General features: G+C 50.4%; 1 protein-coding gene across 3 annotated transcripts in view; it reads left to right on the top strand.

The window, feature by feature from the left end:
• Positions 1–17,406, top strand: part of VWF (von Willebrand factor) — a 130,755-nt gene that overhangs the window by 82,332 nt on the left and 31,017 nt on the right. For all 3 annotated transcript variants that reach the window (XM_057702124.1, XM_057702122.1, XM_057702123.1), the window contains 11 exons: positions 814–970; positions 1,524–1,682; positions 2,337–2,472; positions 4,665–6,043; positions 7,399–7,515; positions 7,595–7,735; positions 8,021–8,164; positions 10,533–10,697; positions 11,987–12,030; positions 12,348–12,525; positions 15,615–15,835. In XM_057702124.1, coding sequence (XP_057558107.1) covers positions 814–970; positions 1,524–1,682; positions 2,337–2,472; positions 4,665–6,043; positions 7,399–7,515; positions 7,595–7,735; positions 8,021–8,164; positions 10,533–10,697; positions 11,987–12,030; positions 12,348–12,525; positions 15,615–15,835 — 2,841 coding nt within the window. The remainder of the gene's footprint in view (positions 1–813; positions 971–1,523; positions 1,683–2,336; positions 2,473–4,664; positions 6,044–7,398; positions 7,516–7,594; positions 7,736–8,020; positions 8,165–10,532; positions 10,698–11,986; positions 12,031–12,347; positions 12,526–15,614; positions 15,836–17,406) is intronic.

Here is a 17,406-nt window from a genome sequence, read left to right on the forward strand (position 1 = left end):
GTATTTCAGCTCTTTCTGTCCATCCAGTGATTTGTAGTCTCTCGGGACCCCGAGGGATACTTAGGATCCCCGGTTTGGTGGAGACCCCAGGCACCTTAGCCAGGAAGGTGGAGATGGTGAGAGGGTCAGGGAAACCAGGGCTCTTGGGCACAGTGACCTGTTTAATGTCCGAATTCATTCTGACCACAGCTGCCCTGAACGAGGTGGGTGTGTGGTGGCACGTCTGGGGCAGGCGAAGGCAGGAGGTTACTGAAATTAAACGTGGATCGAGGAGGGGCTTCTCCTCCTGGGAGATTTGGGGTTGGAGTCAGGGAGCACCGGGCTGGCCGCGGTCCAGCACGCTAGCCCAGAGCACCTCAGCGAGACAGTGTGAGTGGTCCTCATGTGTTTCCTTAGTCTCTTTACTGAGTGGAGGCCAGGAAAGTGCGTGTGTGTGTGTGTGTGTGTGTGTGTTGTGTTTATGTAAAACACCCAGACACCCATGAGGGTGGGAGTGGCTCATGGGGATAGATAGATGTCTGAGCAGGTACGTGGACAGATGGATAGAAAGGAATGTTCTTTTGAAAAATTCTCAGGCACATCTCTTCTAGGAGAGGCCGGCAAGGCTGCTTTTCCCCCTTTTCTTGCTGGAACCCAGATGAGAACATAGGATTTCTGCCTTTTTACCCATTCCCTCCTTGGAACCATTGCCTCCCATCTCTCCTTCTGCCCTGGAGCCCCTGTTCCTACTCTGACCACAAGAACATTCCCGCCTAGACCAAAGAGGGCCAGAGTCCCCAAGTGCAGCCTGGGCCACCGGCATCTCCCTTGCAGGTGGACCCCGAGCCATACCTGGATGTTTGCACCTATGATACCTGCTCCTGCGAGTCCATCGGGGACTGTGCCTGCTTCTGTGACACCATCGCTGCCTATGCTCACGTATGTGCCCAACACGGCGAGGTGGTGGCCTGGAGGACAGCCACGTTGTGCCGTGAGTCCTGCTGTCCCTCGCGTTCCCAGACCCGCCCCCTCCCTCCTCACGCATCTAGACCTTGAGACCTTGTGGGGTGAGGAGGGACACCTGGGAGGGCGTGAAGACAACACCTGTGTGGGGGTGATGGCCAAGGCTAAAGGGGGTTAGCACATGCGTGTGCGTGAGGAGGGACAGGATTGAAGACAGTAACGGGGAGAGACTCTTCTGGAGAAATTCTGGGAGAGGGAGACGCGGGAGTGGTGACAGAGAGAAGAAGGAGGTCAGAGTGTCTAATTGGACACGATCACGTCTGCCATCATGATCGAGCAGCTCGGACATTTATGTCGCGTCTTCCTTCCTGCGTATAAGTGGCTGATCGTTTTTGTACGGAAAACGGATTCCGAACCACTAGGTTCCTGGTTCAGGGGCTCTCAAAGCCCAGATGCCTCTCATGTGGGTGACTCCATAGTTCCCCAGCACCTTCCTCCCCTCCCCGGGGCCATCTGTCCAGGGTTGCCCAGGGTCGCCTGGTGCTTTGATAACGGTCCTGCCTGTTTTGGGGTCTGCACAGCCCAGAATTGCGAGGAGCGGAACCTGCGGGAGGACGGGTACCAGTGTGAGTGGCGCTACAACAGTTGTGCTCCTGCCTGTCCGGTCACGTGCCAGCACCCCGAGCCGCTGGCCTGCCCTGTGCCGTGTGTGGAGGGCTGCCATGCACACTGCCCTCCTGGTGAGGCCCTGGCCCTGCATGGGAAAGGGGTGGGGGGCCAGGATGGTCCTCAGAGAAGCTTCATCTCAGCCTCGTCCCGGGGCTCCCTGTCCCCAGCCCCATGGCCCTAGGTCCTGTTTCCATGTCCTTCCACCAAAACCTGGCCAGCTGTGGTTTTTGTCAAGCTGAGCTCCCATGCAGTGCTTCTGGGAGCCTATTTATGGGCTTCTTATCTAGAGCAGCACTTTCTGATAGAACTTTCTGCAGCGCTGGGAAATTTCTATTCACGTGTGTGTGTCTGAGGAATTGAATGTTCAATTTTACTGAATTGAATGCTACTTAATTTAAATTTAAATGTAACCAGCCACACGTGGTTACTGGTTATTATTGGTTACTGTTATTAGATAGCACAGACCTAGAGTTATCAGATGTATTCTTGGCTGGAGGAGCAAGAAGACCCTTGGAGATAAGATTTGCTTTGTCCTGGGGTTTGGAGGAGATGAGGTGGGGGAAGGAACACCCGCTCCCAATTTTGCAGAAGGAAGGATGCTCCTTAAGTAGTAGGTGACCCTTGCAGGAGGCAGGCAGAGCTGGGACAGGCCCTTTAGTGCAAGGAGAGTCTTCCTTGTGGGAAAGGTGGGAACTTTGGCTCCTAACAAGGGGCTTCTCATGCAGGAAAAATCTTGGATGAGCTTTTGCAGACATGTGTCAACCCCGAAGACTGCCCTGTGTGCGAGGTGGCTGGCCGGCGCTTAGCCCCTGGGAAGAAAATCACCTTGAACCCCGGGGACCCTGAGCACTGCCAGATCTGGTAAAACAGCCCCCACCCCCTGGTTGCCTGAAGTGATGAGTCTTTCTGTCTAATCTGGGGGACTGCTCAGAAGTGTCGGTTTGGGGAAGAACGTCCTGTTCTTGTTTACTTTGCTTCTCTGTCTCTGAGGACAGGCTATATTTCTTTCCAGGAAATTTCTCTCAAGAGATTTAGGTTCTTTACCTCTTCTTGCTGAAGGAGGGGTGTGGTCTCTTGTCCTCGGAGGTGGCACCTAGTCCGGGGACAGGTATCTATGGAAGTCCGGTTTCTTTTTTACTGGAGGTGGGGATACGGGGGAGGAAAGTGAGGTGGAGCCCCTGACCTCACAGTGGGGCACAGACACCTCAGGCCACGGCCAAGGTCCCAGGATGTGGCTCTCATAACTGGGGGAAGTCATGGGTCACTGCCCCCAGGCTCCCACCCTGATTGCCTCTGGCGGCTGGCCTTGGGGAGGTGAGGAGGAGTCCGGGGGTGAGCTCTGAGCTCTCTGAAGCCCTCCTTCTAGGTTGGGAACATGTGTTCCCGTGTTGATATGTTCAACACCACTCCTTATGGGATCCGAAACTCGAGAACGTAAACTCGCCGGGGAAAGAAGGGGCTGTGGCCACGGCTGCCAGAGTCAGATCCTGCCGCCACCATCTGTGCAAACAAGAGCGAGCACTGCCCGGGGGAGATTTTCTAGCAAACACAGGAAACTAGAGAGTATGTCACTCACGCTCTATTAGCCAAGGATGGAGGCCCTAAATCATGTGGACCCCATGAGGAAGTAGAGTTAACTTCCCTGTAAAACCCTTGCTGTGCTGAGACAGGGCGTGGAGGGGTTGTGAGCCGCAGGGCACCCGGGGAGGGCGGCTCCCGGGGTCCGCGCTGTGGCTGCGAACAGGTGTGGACAGCAGTCCCAAAGCAGGCTGGGAACATCACTGGGAGGCACGCCACAGGGATGCTTCTGGGCTCAGGGCACTGCTGTCCCCTCTGCCACACTGTTGAGAGCAAGTTGCCACAAAGGCCGGGTACGTGAAGGAGAATGGTCTAGCCTGTGTGGGTTTCCGCCACAGGCATCTTGATTTCTCCTGTCGTCTGGCAGACCCTGCCACTTTCCAGGACACGGGGGAAAGGGAGAAGTGACCAGGGGATTGGAAGTTTGGCCTGATGGGGTGTGAGAATTTGTGTGGGGGTTTGGGGACTGGGCACAGGGCATAGCCAGACCTTGGCACGTGATGGGTGTAAACCATGTGTCTGTTACAAGAAGGAATGAATGAGTCATTGCCTTTCTAACATCTTGGAGACCCCCGAATACCACTCCCAATACTTTATTCTGCCAGATGAAGCTGGAATGTTGAAACTTTTTATTTTAATTTATTTTTTAAATTTTCTATTTTTTTCTGCATCAGGTCTCAGTTGTAGCACGTAGGATCTTTCATTGCGGTGCATAGACTCTTCATTGCAGTGTGCAGGTTTCTCTCCAGTTGTGACATGTGGGGTTTTCTCTCTCTAGTTGAGGCATGAAGGCTCAGCAGTTGTGGCACATGGGCTTAGTTGCCCCACGGCACGTGGGATCTTAGTTCCCCAACCAGAGATCGAACCTGTCTCCCCTGTATTGGAAGGTGGATTCTTTACCGCTGGACTGCCAGGGAAGTCCCCTGGGATTTTGAATATTTATTCATCTCTCTGAAATCATTTTACTCCAGTTTTCCTCTCTTCCTTAAGGCCCAACATGTTAACATAGTACAGAATTCATGCAGCTTAAATTCTGTTATAATAAATACGGAAAAGCATTTATCTTCGATTGAACATTTACGAGTCCCAGTCAGCGTCAACATTTTAGACCAATACTTGTCTTTGGAGATATTTGGGAGAAGCCTTGGATTATAACTAAATATTTGTGTTGCTAGCAACCTAGGTTGAAAAAAACCAACTTTGAATGTCTGTGTGGATTGCTGAGAAAGAAGAAAGATTCTTTTTTAGGTCCTAGGGTGGGTGAAAGCTTTGACTTTCATGGTAATCAAAACTCAAGGGGTGAGTGAGTGTGAGTGTGTGTGTGTGTGTGTGTGTGTGTTGGGGGGCTGCTTGGGGAATGTGTTAAACATGGTGTCTCTCTCAGGTGGGGAGTGGTCCTTGGTGGCTCGGCTTCAGTGGGCTGGGAAGTGCCCAGAGGTTCTTCCTGAAACGTTTTGTCCTCTCCCCTCCTGCAGTCACTGTGACGGTGCCAGCCTCACCTGTGAAGCCTGCAAGAAACCGGGGGGCCTGGTGGTGCCCCCCACAGAAGGCCCGGTCAGCCCCACCACCCTGTACGTGGAGGACACCCCGGAGCCACCCCTGCACGACTTCTACTGCAGCAAACTTCTGGACCTGGTCTTCCTGCTGGACGGCTCCTCCAAGCTGTCCGAGGCCGACTTTGAGGCGCTGAAGGCTTTCGTGGTGGGCCTGATGGAGCATCTGCACATCTCCCAGAAGCGCATCCGCGTGGCCGTGGTCGAGTACCACGTTGGCTCCCATGCCTACATCGCACTGCAGGACCGGAAGCGGCCGTCGGAGCTGCGGCGCATCGCCAGGCAAGTGAAGTACGCGGGCAGCGAGGTGGCCTCCACCAGCGAGGTCTTGAAGTACACGCTCTTCCAGATCTTCAGCAAGATCGACCGGCCTGAGGCCTCCCGCGTGGCCCTGCTGCTCTCGGCCAGCCAGGAGCCCCCCAAGCTGTCTCGGAACTTGGTCCGCTACGTCCAGGGCCTGAAGAAGAAGAAGGTCACTGTGGTCCCCGTGGGCATCGGGCCCCACGCCAGCCTCAAGCAGATCCGCCTCATCGAGAAGCAGGCCCCCGAGAACAAAGCCTTTGTGCTCAGCGGTGTGGACGAGCTGGAGCAGCGGAGGGACGAGATCATCAGCTACCTCTGCGACCTCGCCCCTGAAGTGCCCGCCCCCACGCGGCGCCCGCTCGTGGCCCAGGTCACCGTAGTGCCCGAGCTCCCGGGGATTTCAACGCAGGGACCCCAGAGGCGCTCCATGGTCCTGGACGTGGCATTCCTGCTGGAAGGGTCGGACAAGGTGGGCGAGGCCAACTTCAACAGGAGCACGGAGTTCTTGGAGGAGGTGATCCGGCGGATGGATGTGGGCCGGGACGGCATCCACGTCACGGTGCTGCAGTACTCGTACGTGGTGACCGTGGAGCACTCCTTCAGAGAGGCGCAGTCCAAGGAGGACGTCCTGCAGCGGCTGCGGGAGATCCGCTACCAGGGCGGCAACAGGACCAACACTGGGCTGGCCCTGCAGTACCTGTCGGAGCACAGCTTCTCGGCCAGCCAGGGGGACCGAGAGCAGGCACCCAACCTGGTCTACATGGTCACAGGAAGCCCGGCATCGGATGAGATCAGGCGGATGCCTGGGGACATCCCGGTGGTGCCCATCGGAGTGGGCTCCCGAGTGGATGTGCAGGAGCTGGAGAGGATCGGCTGGCCCCAGGCCCCCATCTTCATCCAGGATTTTGAGAGGCTCCCCCGAGAGGCACCTGATCTGGTGCTGCAGAGGTGCTGCTCTGGAGAGGGGCTGCACCTCCCCACCCTTGGCCCCGTCCCAGGTATGCAGGTCTTAGCTGGGGGTGGCCTTGGTGGAGACACGATTCTCAGGTTTGGATCCTTGCTTCCCTGCTCTGACCCCTCGGTCAGACCCCTGCATTCAGAGTGCCTGTGTTTCCTCATCTCCCAGGTGGGAGAGGCATCTGTCATCTTTTTTGGGGGGGAAGGATCTCTTTGTCTGAGTTTGAAAATCCAAAGGGAATGCAAGCCTATTATTAAAATTTAAACAATACCAGGATATGGAGTAAAAAAAAAATACAAGTCTTATTTATCATGTAGCCTCATCCTCACACAATTCCGCTCTCTGCCTTGGAGGTAACCTGTTAAATTTGGTGACTGTCAGCTTTTTACTAGGTGGATAAAATTATTCTCAGTAGCTGACATTCTTTGGGGTAAGGCTAGGAAGTCCGGGAGATTCTGGAGCCAGGCTGGCTTAGTTTGAATCTCACCTCTGGCACCTACTAGCTGGGTAATTTTTGGCAATTATTTTGGTGATAATTTGGGGGTAATTTGGGGCAAGTACCTCTGTGTATGTAGTCTCCTTGTCTGTAAGATGGTGGTAAGAATAGCACTTACTTGTAAAATGCTTAGAACAGTACCCAGTACTCAGCAAGTGCTCAAAAATGGCTTAACTCCACTGCTATTATTATTTTCTTCTTAACCGATACTAAAGACGAAGCAATCCCTAGTTCGTGCACATCTTTACTGGGTGTGTTTGGGAGCATCCCTGAGTCACTAGCCTTCTTTGCCTGTCTCTTGATCCTCACATGTGTGGTACGTGCCTTTGTTTCTCTGTTTTTGTTTTAATCAGAGCCACCGGTCTATCTCCGTTCTCGTGGTATTTCAGTAATGGCATCATAAATCTCAGAGCGGCGCTTAGGCCAGAGTTTATTTCCTCACTGAGATCGTGACCCGGTTCCCAAACACTAACACGAGCTTTAGGCGTGTGGAGTCAGATCACTTTCCAGTTCCTCGCCTGCCCCATGAGACCCGAGGACACACAAGCCCACCTTCCAGGGATGCGCTGCACCGTTTCCTTTTGTCAGCTGCCCATTTTCTGCTCCAGTATTTCACTCAGATCTAGAAGAGCTGCAGCCTCTGAAACGGCGGGAGAGAGGCTCCCATCTGTAACGTTTAAACTGCCTTTGGGTGGGGTTGGCGTCTCCCCAGTGCCTCCAAACCTGGGGTCCTACGGCCCCCTGCCCTGCTGCCTGGCACCAGCTGCCATGGGACAGGACCGGGGGACACGCCTCTGTGGTCGGTAGTGCCCTGCACACCCATTGAGTGTGTGTCTGCTGCAGGGGCCTGGTGCCGGTCCCCTGATGCCCTTGGCTGCTCCCCTCTGCTCTCTTTGCAGACTGCAGCCAGCCCCTGGATGTGGTCCTCCTCCTGGACGGCTCCTCCGGCTTTCCAGCTTCTTACTTTGACCACATGAAGAGTTTCGCCAAGGCTTTCATCTCAAAAGCCAATATAGGTGAGTGAGGTGCCCGAAGGGGCTCTTCTGGGGCTCGCCTTTATCCAAAGTGTGACTTCTGTGCTCCCTCTCCCGTCAGGCCCTCAGCTCACCCAGGTGTCGGTGCTCCAGTACGGAAGCATCACCACCATCGACGTGCCGTGGAACGTGCCCCCGGAGAAGGCCCAGTTACTGAGCCTCGTGGACCCCATGCAGCAGGAGGGAGGCCCCAGCCAAATTGGTAACGTGCTCTCGGTCTGGGGTGCAGGGCCCGCGTCTGGTCCCAGTTCTTGGCATAAGTGACCGAGGGACCCTAGCCGTCCGCTTTGTTCCTTGACCTTAGTTTTCCTTTCTGTAAACCGAGGGCCAGGTGCCCTTCCTGATCTCACTTGTGTGTGAGACTGAGTCTCTGAGTCACTCCGTTTCGATGACTTAAGGACCCCCTTTGGAGACAGGATGCTCAGCTGGCCTCAGAACCAGCTTCCCTGCATCAGGACTGACTGTGTGGCGCGCTCTTCGTTCTCAGGGAATGCACTGGGCTTTGCTGTGCGATACGTCACGTCCCAAGTCCACGGTGCCAGGCCTGAAGCCTCGAAGGTGGTGGTCATCCTGGTCATGGGTACTTCCACGGACTCAGTGGTTGAGGCCGCTGCCGCTGCCAGATCCAACCGTGAGTGTCCAGGGTGCAGTCCTGAGACAGCCGCCTCGCCCCCACCAATCTGCTAGAGGGCTCAGAGTGGCCACTGGTTACTTTTGGACATCCTGTCTGATTTTGAATACTTAATACTCACATGTGGCCTGGTTTCAAACAGCAGGAAATTGCCCATTCCCTGTGTTATTTGGAAACCAAGCAGTAATAAATGTGTGTTTATCCTTCATTTGTCTGCATGCTTTCGACTGTAACTTTCATCTTCTCCAAATATTTCCTCTGTGTCCAGGGCTAGGTCATACCCCTGCACCTGTGGCATCCTTGGCCCCTCTCCACTCTGAGACTAGAGTGATTTGTTTTGGCGCCTTGAGAACCTTCAGGGACCTTCCTATATTCAGAGCCCCTGTCCAGTCCCAGCCTAAGGGGCTCGGGGGTGCAGGATGGACAGGAGACCAAGGCTGCTACTTTAAGAAGGGGATGGATGCAGGTGTGCCCCAGGCTCAGTGCCTCGTGAGAGCTTGTGCTGTGAACACCAACAGCATGTGAGCTGGGGTGAACTGGGGGAGTTGTCGAGCTGGGGGTGCAGTGGGTGAGTGGGATGACGTGACATCTTCTCATGCCGCCTGGAGAATGGCTTACCTTTCCAAACCCCACTCTGTCTTTCCTCTGATGTCTTCCCGAGAGTTATTCGCTCCCTTTTCTGTGCTGCTGGAACTACTCAAAATGTGCAGACCACATTGTTTTTATGTTATATATCTGTTTCTTGCATGAACTGGGGATTCTTTGAAGGCATGGGCAAAATCGTGCTTATTTTGTATCATCTATGCATGATGCACAAGATCGGTGGCCATTTAGTGTTTGTTGAGTGAAAGAATGTGATGTATTGGTGAAATCTATTATTTTAGGGAAAAGGACCCCGAAAGGGAAAGAATGTATATTAGGATGGTACAACCAGCTTAGAAGAGCTGACAAGCTGCTGTTAGGAAATCAGCTCTAATCTTAAGCAAATTGCAAATACCTAGAGAGCTAATTGGGAGAATTTCAAGATGGAGACTTTTCTCCTTTAGTATCAAGAGTCCAAGAAAGACTTTCATTGGGGAAGGAAGCAGCTGTAGTCTGAAGGAAACAGATGTGTTGCAGGGCACAGCACTGAACCATTCAAAGTCTCAGTTTCTGTCTGTAGTTGCACATACCTCGGGCTCAGCCCTGTGACTGTGACATTTTCTCTTCTCTTCTTACACTCACCTCCTGGGTGGTCTCATTCCGTGTCATTCATGTAGATACATTTATGCACCGTTGATGTCAAAGTTCCTGTCTCCAGCCTGGGTGTCTCACCTCAACTCCACCTACATGTTCTAACAGGCAACTCAGTGTAAACTGAATTCCCAGCTTTCACATCCAGATCTCCTCTTCCTACAGTCTTTCCCATCTTAGAAAATGGCAGTTCCATCCTTCTGGTTGCTCAGGTCAAAAGCCTCAGCATCCTTAATTCCTCTTTTTCTCTCATACCTCCATCCAATCCATCAACAAACGATAGCTCCGTCTTCAAAATACACTGAGAATCCCGCCACACCATACCGCCTGCACATCACCTCCACCACTGTCTCCTGGTCCAAGCCCCCATCATCTCTCACCTGGATTATTGTAATAGCTTTCTACCTGGAACCCCAGCTTCCACCCTTGCCCCCTGAAGTTCATAATCAGCACAGCAGCTGTAGCGACCCTTTAAACATTGACATCAGCTCACGCATGTCTCGCCTCTGCTCCCAAGTCTTGGCTGGCTCCCATTTCTTTCAGGGAATATGTTAAGTCCTCCTCATGGCCTCTGAAGCTTTGCATGATCTGTGTGCCTCTCCTTCTCTCGCTTTTTCTTTCCCCACCCCCATGCAGTTTTCTGCCCCAGAATCTTTGCACTCACCGTCTCTCTGTTCAGGATGTCCTCTGGCTCCCTTGTGTCCTTCATGTTTTCACTGCACACATCTCCAACCATCCCGTATGAAACAATAACCCTCACCCCTACCCCTGTAACCCTTAACCTCCTTAGCCCATTTTGCTTTTTCCTAAGCATGCATCCATGTCTGAAATACGAGACATTTACTTACTTGTGTGTTTGTTGTCTGTCTCTCCCCAATGTGAGCTCCACGAGGTCAGGACTTGATCTGCTTGGTTTACTGTTTCCTCACTGCTTAGGATAATACCTGACACAGAGCAGGAGCTCACTAACATATGTTGATTGACTGAACGTCCTCCTCACAGGGTCAGTGTGAGTGGCCAGTCTGAAAAACACGAGGCTCTATACAGACGCTGGGTATAGCTTCAGCCCAGCCCCTTTTGAACCTACCTGACCAAAGGTTGACACAGACCCCTTCTTGCTCCTCTGTAACCCTAGGAGTGACGGTGTTCCCCATCGGAATTGGGGATGGGTATGACGCAGCCCAGCTGAGGATCTTGGCGGGCCCAGGGGCCAGCTCCAACGTGATGCAGCTCCAGCGGATCGAAGACCTCCCCACCGTGGTCACCCTGGGCAACTCCTTCCTTCACAAGCTGTGCTCTGGTGAGTCTTGTGATGTCTTTCCCCCTCAAAACAGAAACAAAAGCAACCAAACCCATCTAGAGACTCAAGAGTTCCATACACAAGATTTAGCCTTGAAGTAAGATTGTTTTATAGGCTAAGACCTGTAAATTTCTACTTGTGGGAGGTTGTAAGACAAACCTCCAAGGGGCTACCAGGAAATTCTCTGAGTATAGCTCTCCTTCCATCCTTATTGTCCATGCTAACTTATGCACAGGGCTCTTGGACAGAGAAACAGAAGACAGAGGCAGGGAACCCTAACGTCTTTAGATCATGGACCCCTTCCCCATGCCCTGCACTCACCCTCGGCATGGGATTTAGAAAAGCAACAAGGATTTACCATATAGCATGGGGAATTATATTCAGTATCTTGTGGTAATCTATAATGGAATATAATCTGAAAAAAACGTAACAGTCTCTTTGCTGTACACCTGAAACTAACACAATATTGTAAATCAACTATACTTCCACACACACAAAAAAAGAAAAATGAAAAGATTAAAAAAAAGAAATACAACAACATAGAATCTAACATCAAAATGCCATAGTTAAGTTGATTTAAGTTTAGAAAGTTTTTAAATTTTATGTATTTTCCTCATGTAATTAGGTGTGAGCCAAAACCTACCACAGAGTTATTGTCCTTCCTTGCTAGATGATAGCTCTCCAAGGAACCTTGAAGATCTCTCTTTTTTTGAAAAAAATATGTATTTATTTATTTGGTTGCATGCAGGCTCCTTAGCTGCAGCAGGCAGGCTCCTTAGTCGCAGCAGGCAGGCTCCTTAGTCGCAGCTCACTGGTTCCTTAGTTGCAGCACTCAGACTCCTAAGTTATGGCATGCAAACTCTTAGTTGCAACATGCAGGGATCTAGTTCCCTGACCAGGGATTGAACCTGGGCCCCCTGCATTGGGAGTGCAGAGTCTTACCCGCTACGCCACCAGGGAAGTCCCTTGAAGATCTCTTTTAAGTTTCCAGGATCTTGCTGCATTTCCCTCCTCTCACTAGGCACTGATCTACATTCAAAAGACGACAAGGAGATGTTGACTGTGGTTGTTGCCATGTTATCACTGTTGTGTCCCCGTAATGACTAATAACCACAAAGAGCATAGGATGACCACCTCCTAGTCTGCTGTGCCTGCATCCTCACTGCTAAACCCACTCATGTTCTTTTCAGAGTTAATCTAACTTCAAGGACCAGCCAGGGAGCTGAGTGAATGACTCAGAATTTCTGGGTGGTGAGTGGGAACGGAGGTCTTACTTGTGTCTGTTTCAGGGTTCGTCAGCGTTTGCATGGATGAGGATGGGAATGAGAGGAAGGTACGTTCCTTTCTGTTGATTTTGAAGGAAAGAAGAGGAATGTAAATTTGGGGCCCTCATTCCCCTGGTGAACTTTTCCTCCTTTGGTCTAGGTCCAGTTCTCCCTCTTACCATTATAACCTTTTTTTTTTTTTAATTTAAATTTTGGTTTGGGGTGGGGATGAACCCATCTGTAAGTCCTACATTCTGTATCCTGTCTGCCTGCCATTTAGGCCCAAGGCCTAGTCTTTATGTCTCCCAAGGGGGTCAGTTGCCTAGTGGATATTGAAGTGCCTCAATCCATCATTCCCTGCCTGAACCTGGTTCTTTCTCTGCAGCCTGGGGACGTCTGGACCTTGCCGGATCAGTGCCACACAGTGACCTGCTTGCCAGATGGCCAGACCTTGCTGAATAGTCACCGGGTCAACTGTGACCAGGCACTGCGGCCTTCATGCCCCAACAGCCAGTCCCCCATCAGGGTGGAAGAGACCTGTGGCTGTCGCTGGACCTGCCCCTGTGAGTTCTCTGCTTCCCCAGCCTGGACGGTGTTCAAGAGGCAGCACTTTTACCTTATCTGTGCAGAGAGGTAGACCAGAAGCCCATTTCCCACCTCCACCCATATTCCCTTCCTCTTGTGTCCTCGGGATGTGTTTCCATTCAGTCCCAGGTTTCCCTGTTCCCTTTTTGTGCCTTTTGGAGGGCACGTCTCCAGATAAGGCATAACCAGGAGGAAGAACTGATTTTCTGAAGTCAGTGCTCAGCTTGGCTGTTGGAGAGTCAGTCTTAGGGGGTCTATGCAGTGCAGGTATTGCAGTGAGAGAGTTGCCCCCAGGAAGCTCTCCCATCACACCTGTAGCTGTTTGAGCGTTGGATGCAGGGTGTATCATCACAGTGGCCTGGCTTAAGAGGAAGACGTAGTCAACTCCATCGCATGCAGACCTATGGAGAGTGTTCATCTGTGGGGTGGGCCAGCCCTCGGTCTCGTGGTTGGGAGCAAGGGTTGCTTATGGCCTGCTCAGCAGTAGATGGATGAAAATGTGTTGGACAGACACAACTTGTGGGCTGAAATCAAAACTGTATCTTGTATCTCCCTCTCCCTTAAGAATTTACTGAGGAGGATAAATGTTCTTTTTGCCTGACTGAGAACGCTACCGGACCTCACGTCATTTCTGTTTGTTTATAAAGAGTTCTGTGGTTGCTTTAAGACATAAAACACAGTCTCAAATTGGTAATTAGATGCCCGCTCCTGGGTAATAATCAAGACTGTGAACTTGAGTTAGAGTTGGAACACCTCCCTCATCCCAGTGTGGGCTGCCTGTATCTGGGAAAGGGGCGTGGTCAGCCTCCCTCCAGCTTGGAGCCCAGAGGGGGAGGGGCTGGAAGGGGATTCTGTGAGAGGACCCTGCACCCTCTGGCCTGGCAGGTGTTTAAGGCAGCTGCTTTTTTCTTACCAGCTCTCTTGAGTGTGTCTTTGGTATCAGTTGCATAGTCTATGTTCTTTGGCTGTCTACTGCTTCACCCTGCCATCCTTCTGGTTTTCTTGTTTGTTTTGTTTTGTTATTTTGTTTAGTTATTTGTTTTTGCGTGCAACACCTCATTGGCTCTCTTTCTCTCTCTCTTTTGATGTCCTCCTTACTGTGTAGCAGAAGTTCTCTTAGGATCACTTTTAGAACACCACCCCGGGCCATCATTCCTCTGTAGACCCTATACAGAATACACATAAAGTAGTTTCAGAACTGCTAACCAATACCTTTATGAAAAACAAATCTACTAACTATAGTACACCATTGTACACAATTCTTTTTGTTTTTAGCCTTTGGGTATATAGTAAAAATTTCCTCAAAGTTATTTAAACTCGTTTCCCCCTTCCCTTCTGTGCACTTACTTTATTCATTACCATTTATTGTTTTTCTAAGTTTTCTTTCTCTTTTTTGGATGAGGACCTTTTTTTTTTTTTTTTTTTTAAGTCTTTATTGAATTTGTTACAACATTGCTTCTGTTTTACGTTTTGGTTTTTTGGCCTCGAGGCATGTGGACGCTTAGCTCCCCAACCAGGAATCAAACCCACACCCCCTGCATTAAAAGGTGAAGTCTAAACCACCGGACTGCCAGGGAAGTCCCTTGCATTTGTTAATTTGTATCTGTTTGTATTCCATCTTGAATTTTCCTCAACGGCCATCCTAGCTGATTCTATTTGTTTACTTTCTATATGTGAAGCATTAACATGGTTCTTAATGTCAGGAGTCTATAGAAAGATATACCCAGAAGTCTCCCTATCAGTCCAAAGAGAGCAGAGGAGATAGGAGAGGATCACAGAAGTGAAGTCATTTACCCAAGGTCACAGGGCAAGCACGTGAGGGGACAGAATTCAGACCTGAGTTCTCTGGCTCTGAGGTACCTATTTCACAGGGACAGTTTATCTCTGGTGGGCAAAGCCATTTGCATTAATTTGCCGAGTTAACACCATTTCTTTGCCTTGTGACTTACTATGTTCTCCTAGCAGCTGGGCTGGACTCCTTAAGACTTGACTGTATTCCCAGCTGGAGTGTCTGGGACCACTTGCAGCGTGGATGTCAGTGGGGTGGTTGCATTCAGGACCGTCGCTTGGAAGTGACTGACTGCTCAGGACGTGGGGGACTTTGAGTGGAAGAGCATCTAGGGCTACTCAGCCCTGACCGATGGTGCATCGTTTGCCAGTGGCCGTGCTGTCTTGGTATATGGGTCACTCGTGCCGGTGGAGGTCACCCGGACCTGGTGGAAAGTGAGGGCCGTTAGTGGGACCTCGCTGACCTGCTGGATCTGCCTCTCAGTTCTTGGGTTTCCATTTCCCCACCACCATAGACGTGGTCATGGTTTGTCTGGAAAGCTCATCTCCAACTTCACTGAGGTCCTAGTTTTCAAATCATGTGTGACTGTGGTGCCTTCCATGGGGGGATTCTTACAGAATCATCTGATGTAGATGCAAGGTGATCAGTCTTTCTAAATGGTATTTTAATAGAAACCCTGAGAACTTGCTGATCGTGTGAATGAACAAGTGGTGGACAAGGGTGTGCTGAGACCCGATCATTTGTTTTGGCTTCAGGAATATTTCTCTTGCGCCATCTCTTAAGGGATCAAGTCAACGTGGCCACTTGTACCATTAGTCACTTGGCAGCTGAAAGGACATGTGTTTCTTTAGGGGAACTTTCTTTACAATGAGATCATGAGCTCGTGGTTTGCTTAGCTTCTCGTGGTTTCATCGAGTCATAACACCCCTGGAGCCCCTTTGTTTCCTGGGCCAAAGCATCCTTGTGGAGGAGATCATTAACTTTGCACGTTACATTTTTTGGACGCAAGGCTCTATAATTTGCTACATTTTAATGGAATACTTGTCCTTCTAAACCTTCCCTAGGAAAATATTTAATGGCCAAGTGTTACCTAAGCTGCTCAACCTCTCAGAATCTCCATTTCCTAATCTGTAAAAAGGAGGAAATTAACCTCTATGACTTCAAAAGGCCCGTTCAGCTCTCAGCTCTGGTTATCTGTGTGCAGCGTGTCAACACCTGCCTCTTCGTCCCGATGGGAGTCTGGACAGGTCATATCCATCCTGTGCTCTCCCTGTCCAGGTGTCTGCACGGGTAGCTCGACTCGGCACATCGTGACCTTTGATGGACAGAATTTCAAGCTGACTGGCAACTGCTCATACGTCCTATTTCACAATAAGGAGCAGGACCTAGAGGTGATTCTCCATAATGGTGCCTGCAGTGCCAGGGCGAGGCAGGCCTGCATGAAATCCGTGGAGGTGAAGCATAACGGCCTCTCGGTCGAGCTCCGCAGCAACATGGAGGTGAGAGGTGCTTTCTGTGGGTCCCGTGGTGTGGCCGCAGCAGACGCTTGGGGGAGCCGCATGGACCTGGTGGCAGCTGTTTTTAGCTGGCGCTCCTATTGGGGACTCAGCCTTCTGCCCGATCAGCAGAGCGCCACCTTGTGGGAGGGGCTTATTGCTGTCTCCTTCGTGATGTGGTTTCATGTTGTTCTGGGCCCAGATTTGAAAGAAAGGGTCCATGTTCTTTTTTCTTTTTCTTTTTTTGGGTGTGGCTTGCGGCATGTGGGAACTTTTAGTTCTCTGACCAGGGATCGAACCCAAGCCCCCTGCAGTGAAAGCACAGAGTCTTAACCACTGGACTACCAGGGCAGTCCCAGAAAGGGTCCGTTTTTGATAGCATTACATTGTGAATGTAGTGCCAAGTTTCTGGTACTGGTAGAAGATTAAGGTTGACACCAGGCTGTTTGTCCAGCAGGCATTATGTGCCCTTGTACCTAAGGCCTGCGACCCTTCCAAAGGAAAATATTTAGGGCCTAGATGAGGGCCTTTGAAAATATTTAGGGCCCAAACTAAATGTGTGGCCCTGAAACTCAAAAATAAAACTGCAAAACTGATAAAAATAAATGTTTGATTAAATGTTTATAAGAAGTTGCATCACGCCAACTTCTTGACATGTTCATTTAGAAATCGTAAATATTTCATTAACGTGAAAGCAACTTATGGGTTAGGTCCTCTCCTCTTGCAAGAATTCTTAAGTGTGCACAGTGATTGCTGAGAAATCACAGCTCCTCATATATATATATGTGTGTGTGTATATATATTTTTAAAATTTATTTAATTTCTTTATTTGGTTGCACCGGGTCTTAGTTGTGGCAGGCAGCCCCCTTAGTTGTGGCACGTGAACTCCTAGTTGCAGCATGCATGCGGGATCCAGTTCCCTGACCAGGGATCGAACCCAGCAGTCCCCATCCCCTCGCCCCCTGTCCCTGCACTGGGAGTGCAGAGTCCTATCTACTGCACCACCAGGAAAGTCCCTTGTCATATATTAAACGTGTAGCTCATAGCCAAAAATTTAAAATTATAAAAGGCTTTCCAAAATTTTTATAGCAAAAATTTTATTCATTGTGGGATGTGAGTACATTTTAATATGTTTGATATGCTATATTGTGGGGCCTCCAAAGAGTTAGTGACTAAAATAAAATAAAATAAAATAAAATAAAATAAAATACTTAAAGTAGTTCTATTAGATGCTCCTGGAGATAGAGCCCCGATGAGTTGGCAAATAAGCAACTTCCCTAGCTTATCTTGAGGAGTCATCTTCCCTGTTGTGTGACTCAAGGTTCCTGTTAATCCCTGGGCTTTCGGGTTCCGGATGCATGGCTGTCTGTTCAGTATTATAAGAGTCCACTCTTTCGCCAAGCTCTGCAAAGCCCTTTTGTCTTAGAAGAGCTATTGGAAAATGTCTGGCTTTGTGGATAACAGTGGAGTTGAGTGGGGTGAATGTGTAGTGTCTCTACAGAACTTCAGAAAGAGGCTAAAAGTGAAATCCTAGAATTGCTTGTTGCCATGACTACTGATGGGTGGTTTTCTTC

This window comes from Hippopotamus amphibius, chromosome 12, assembly GCF_030028045.1.
Source record: "Hippopotamus amphibius kiboko isolate mHipAmp2 chromosome 12, mHipAmp2.hap2, whole genome shotgun sequence".
Classification (NCBI taxonomy): domain Eukaryota; kingdom Metazoa; phylum Chordata; class Mammalia; order Artiodactyla; family Hippopotamidae; genus Hippopotamus; species Hippopotamus amphibius.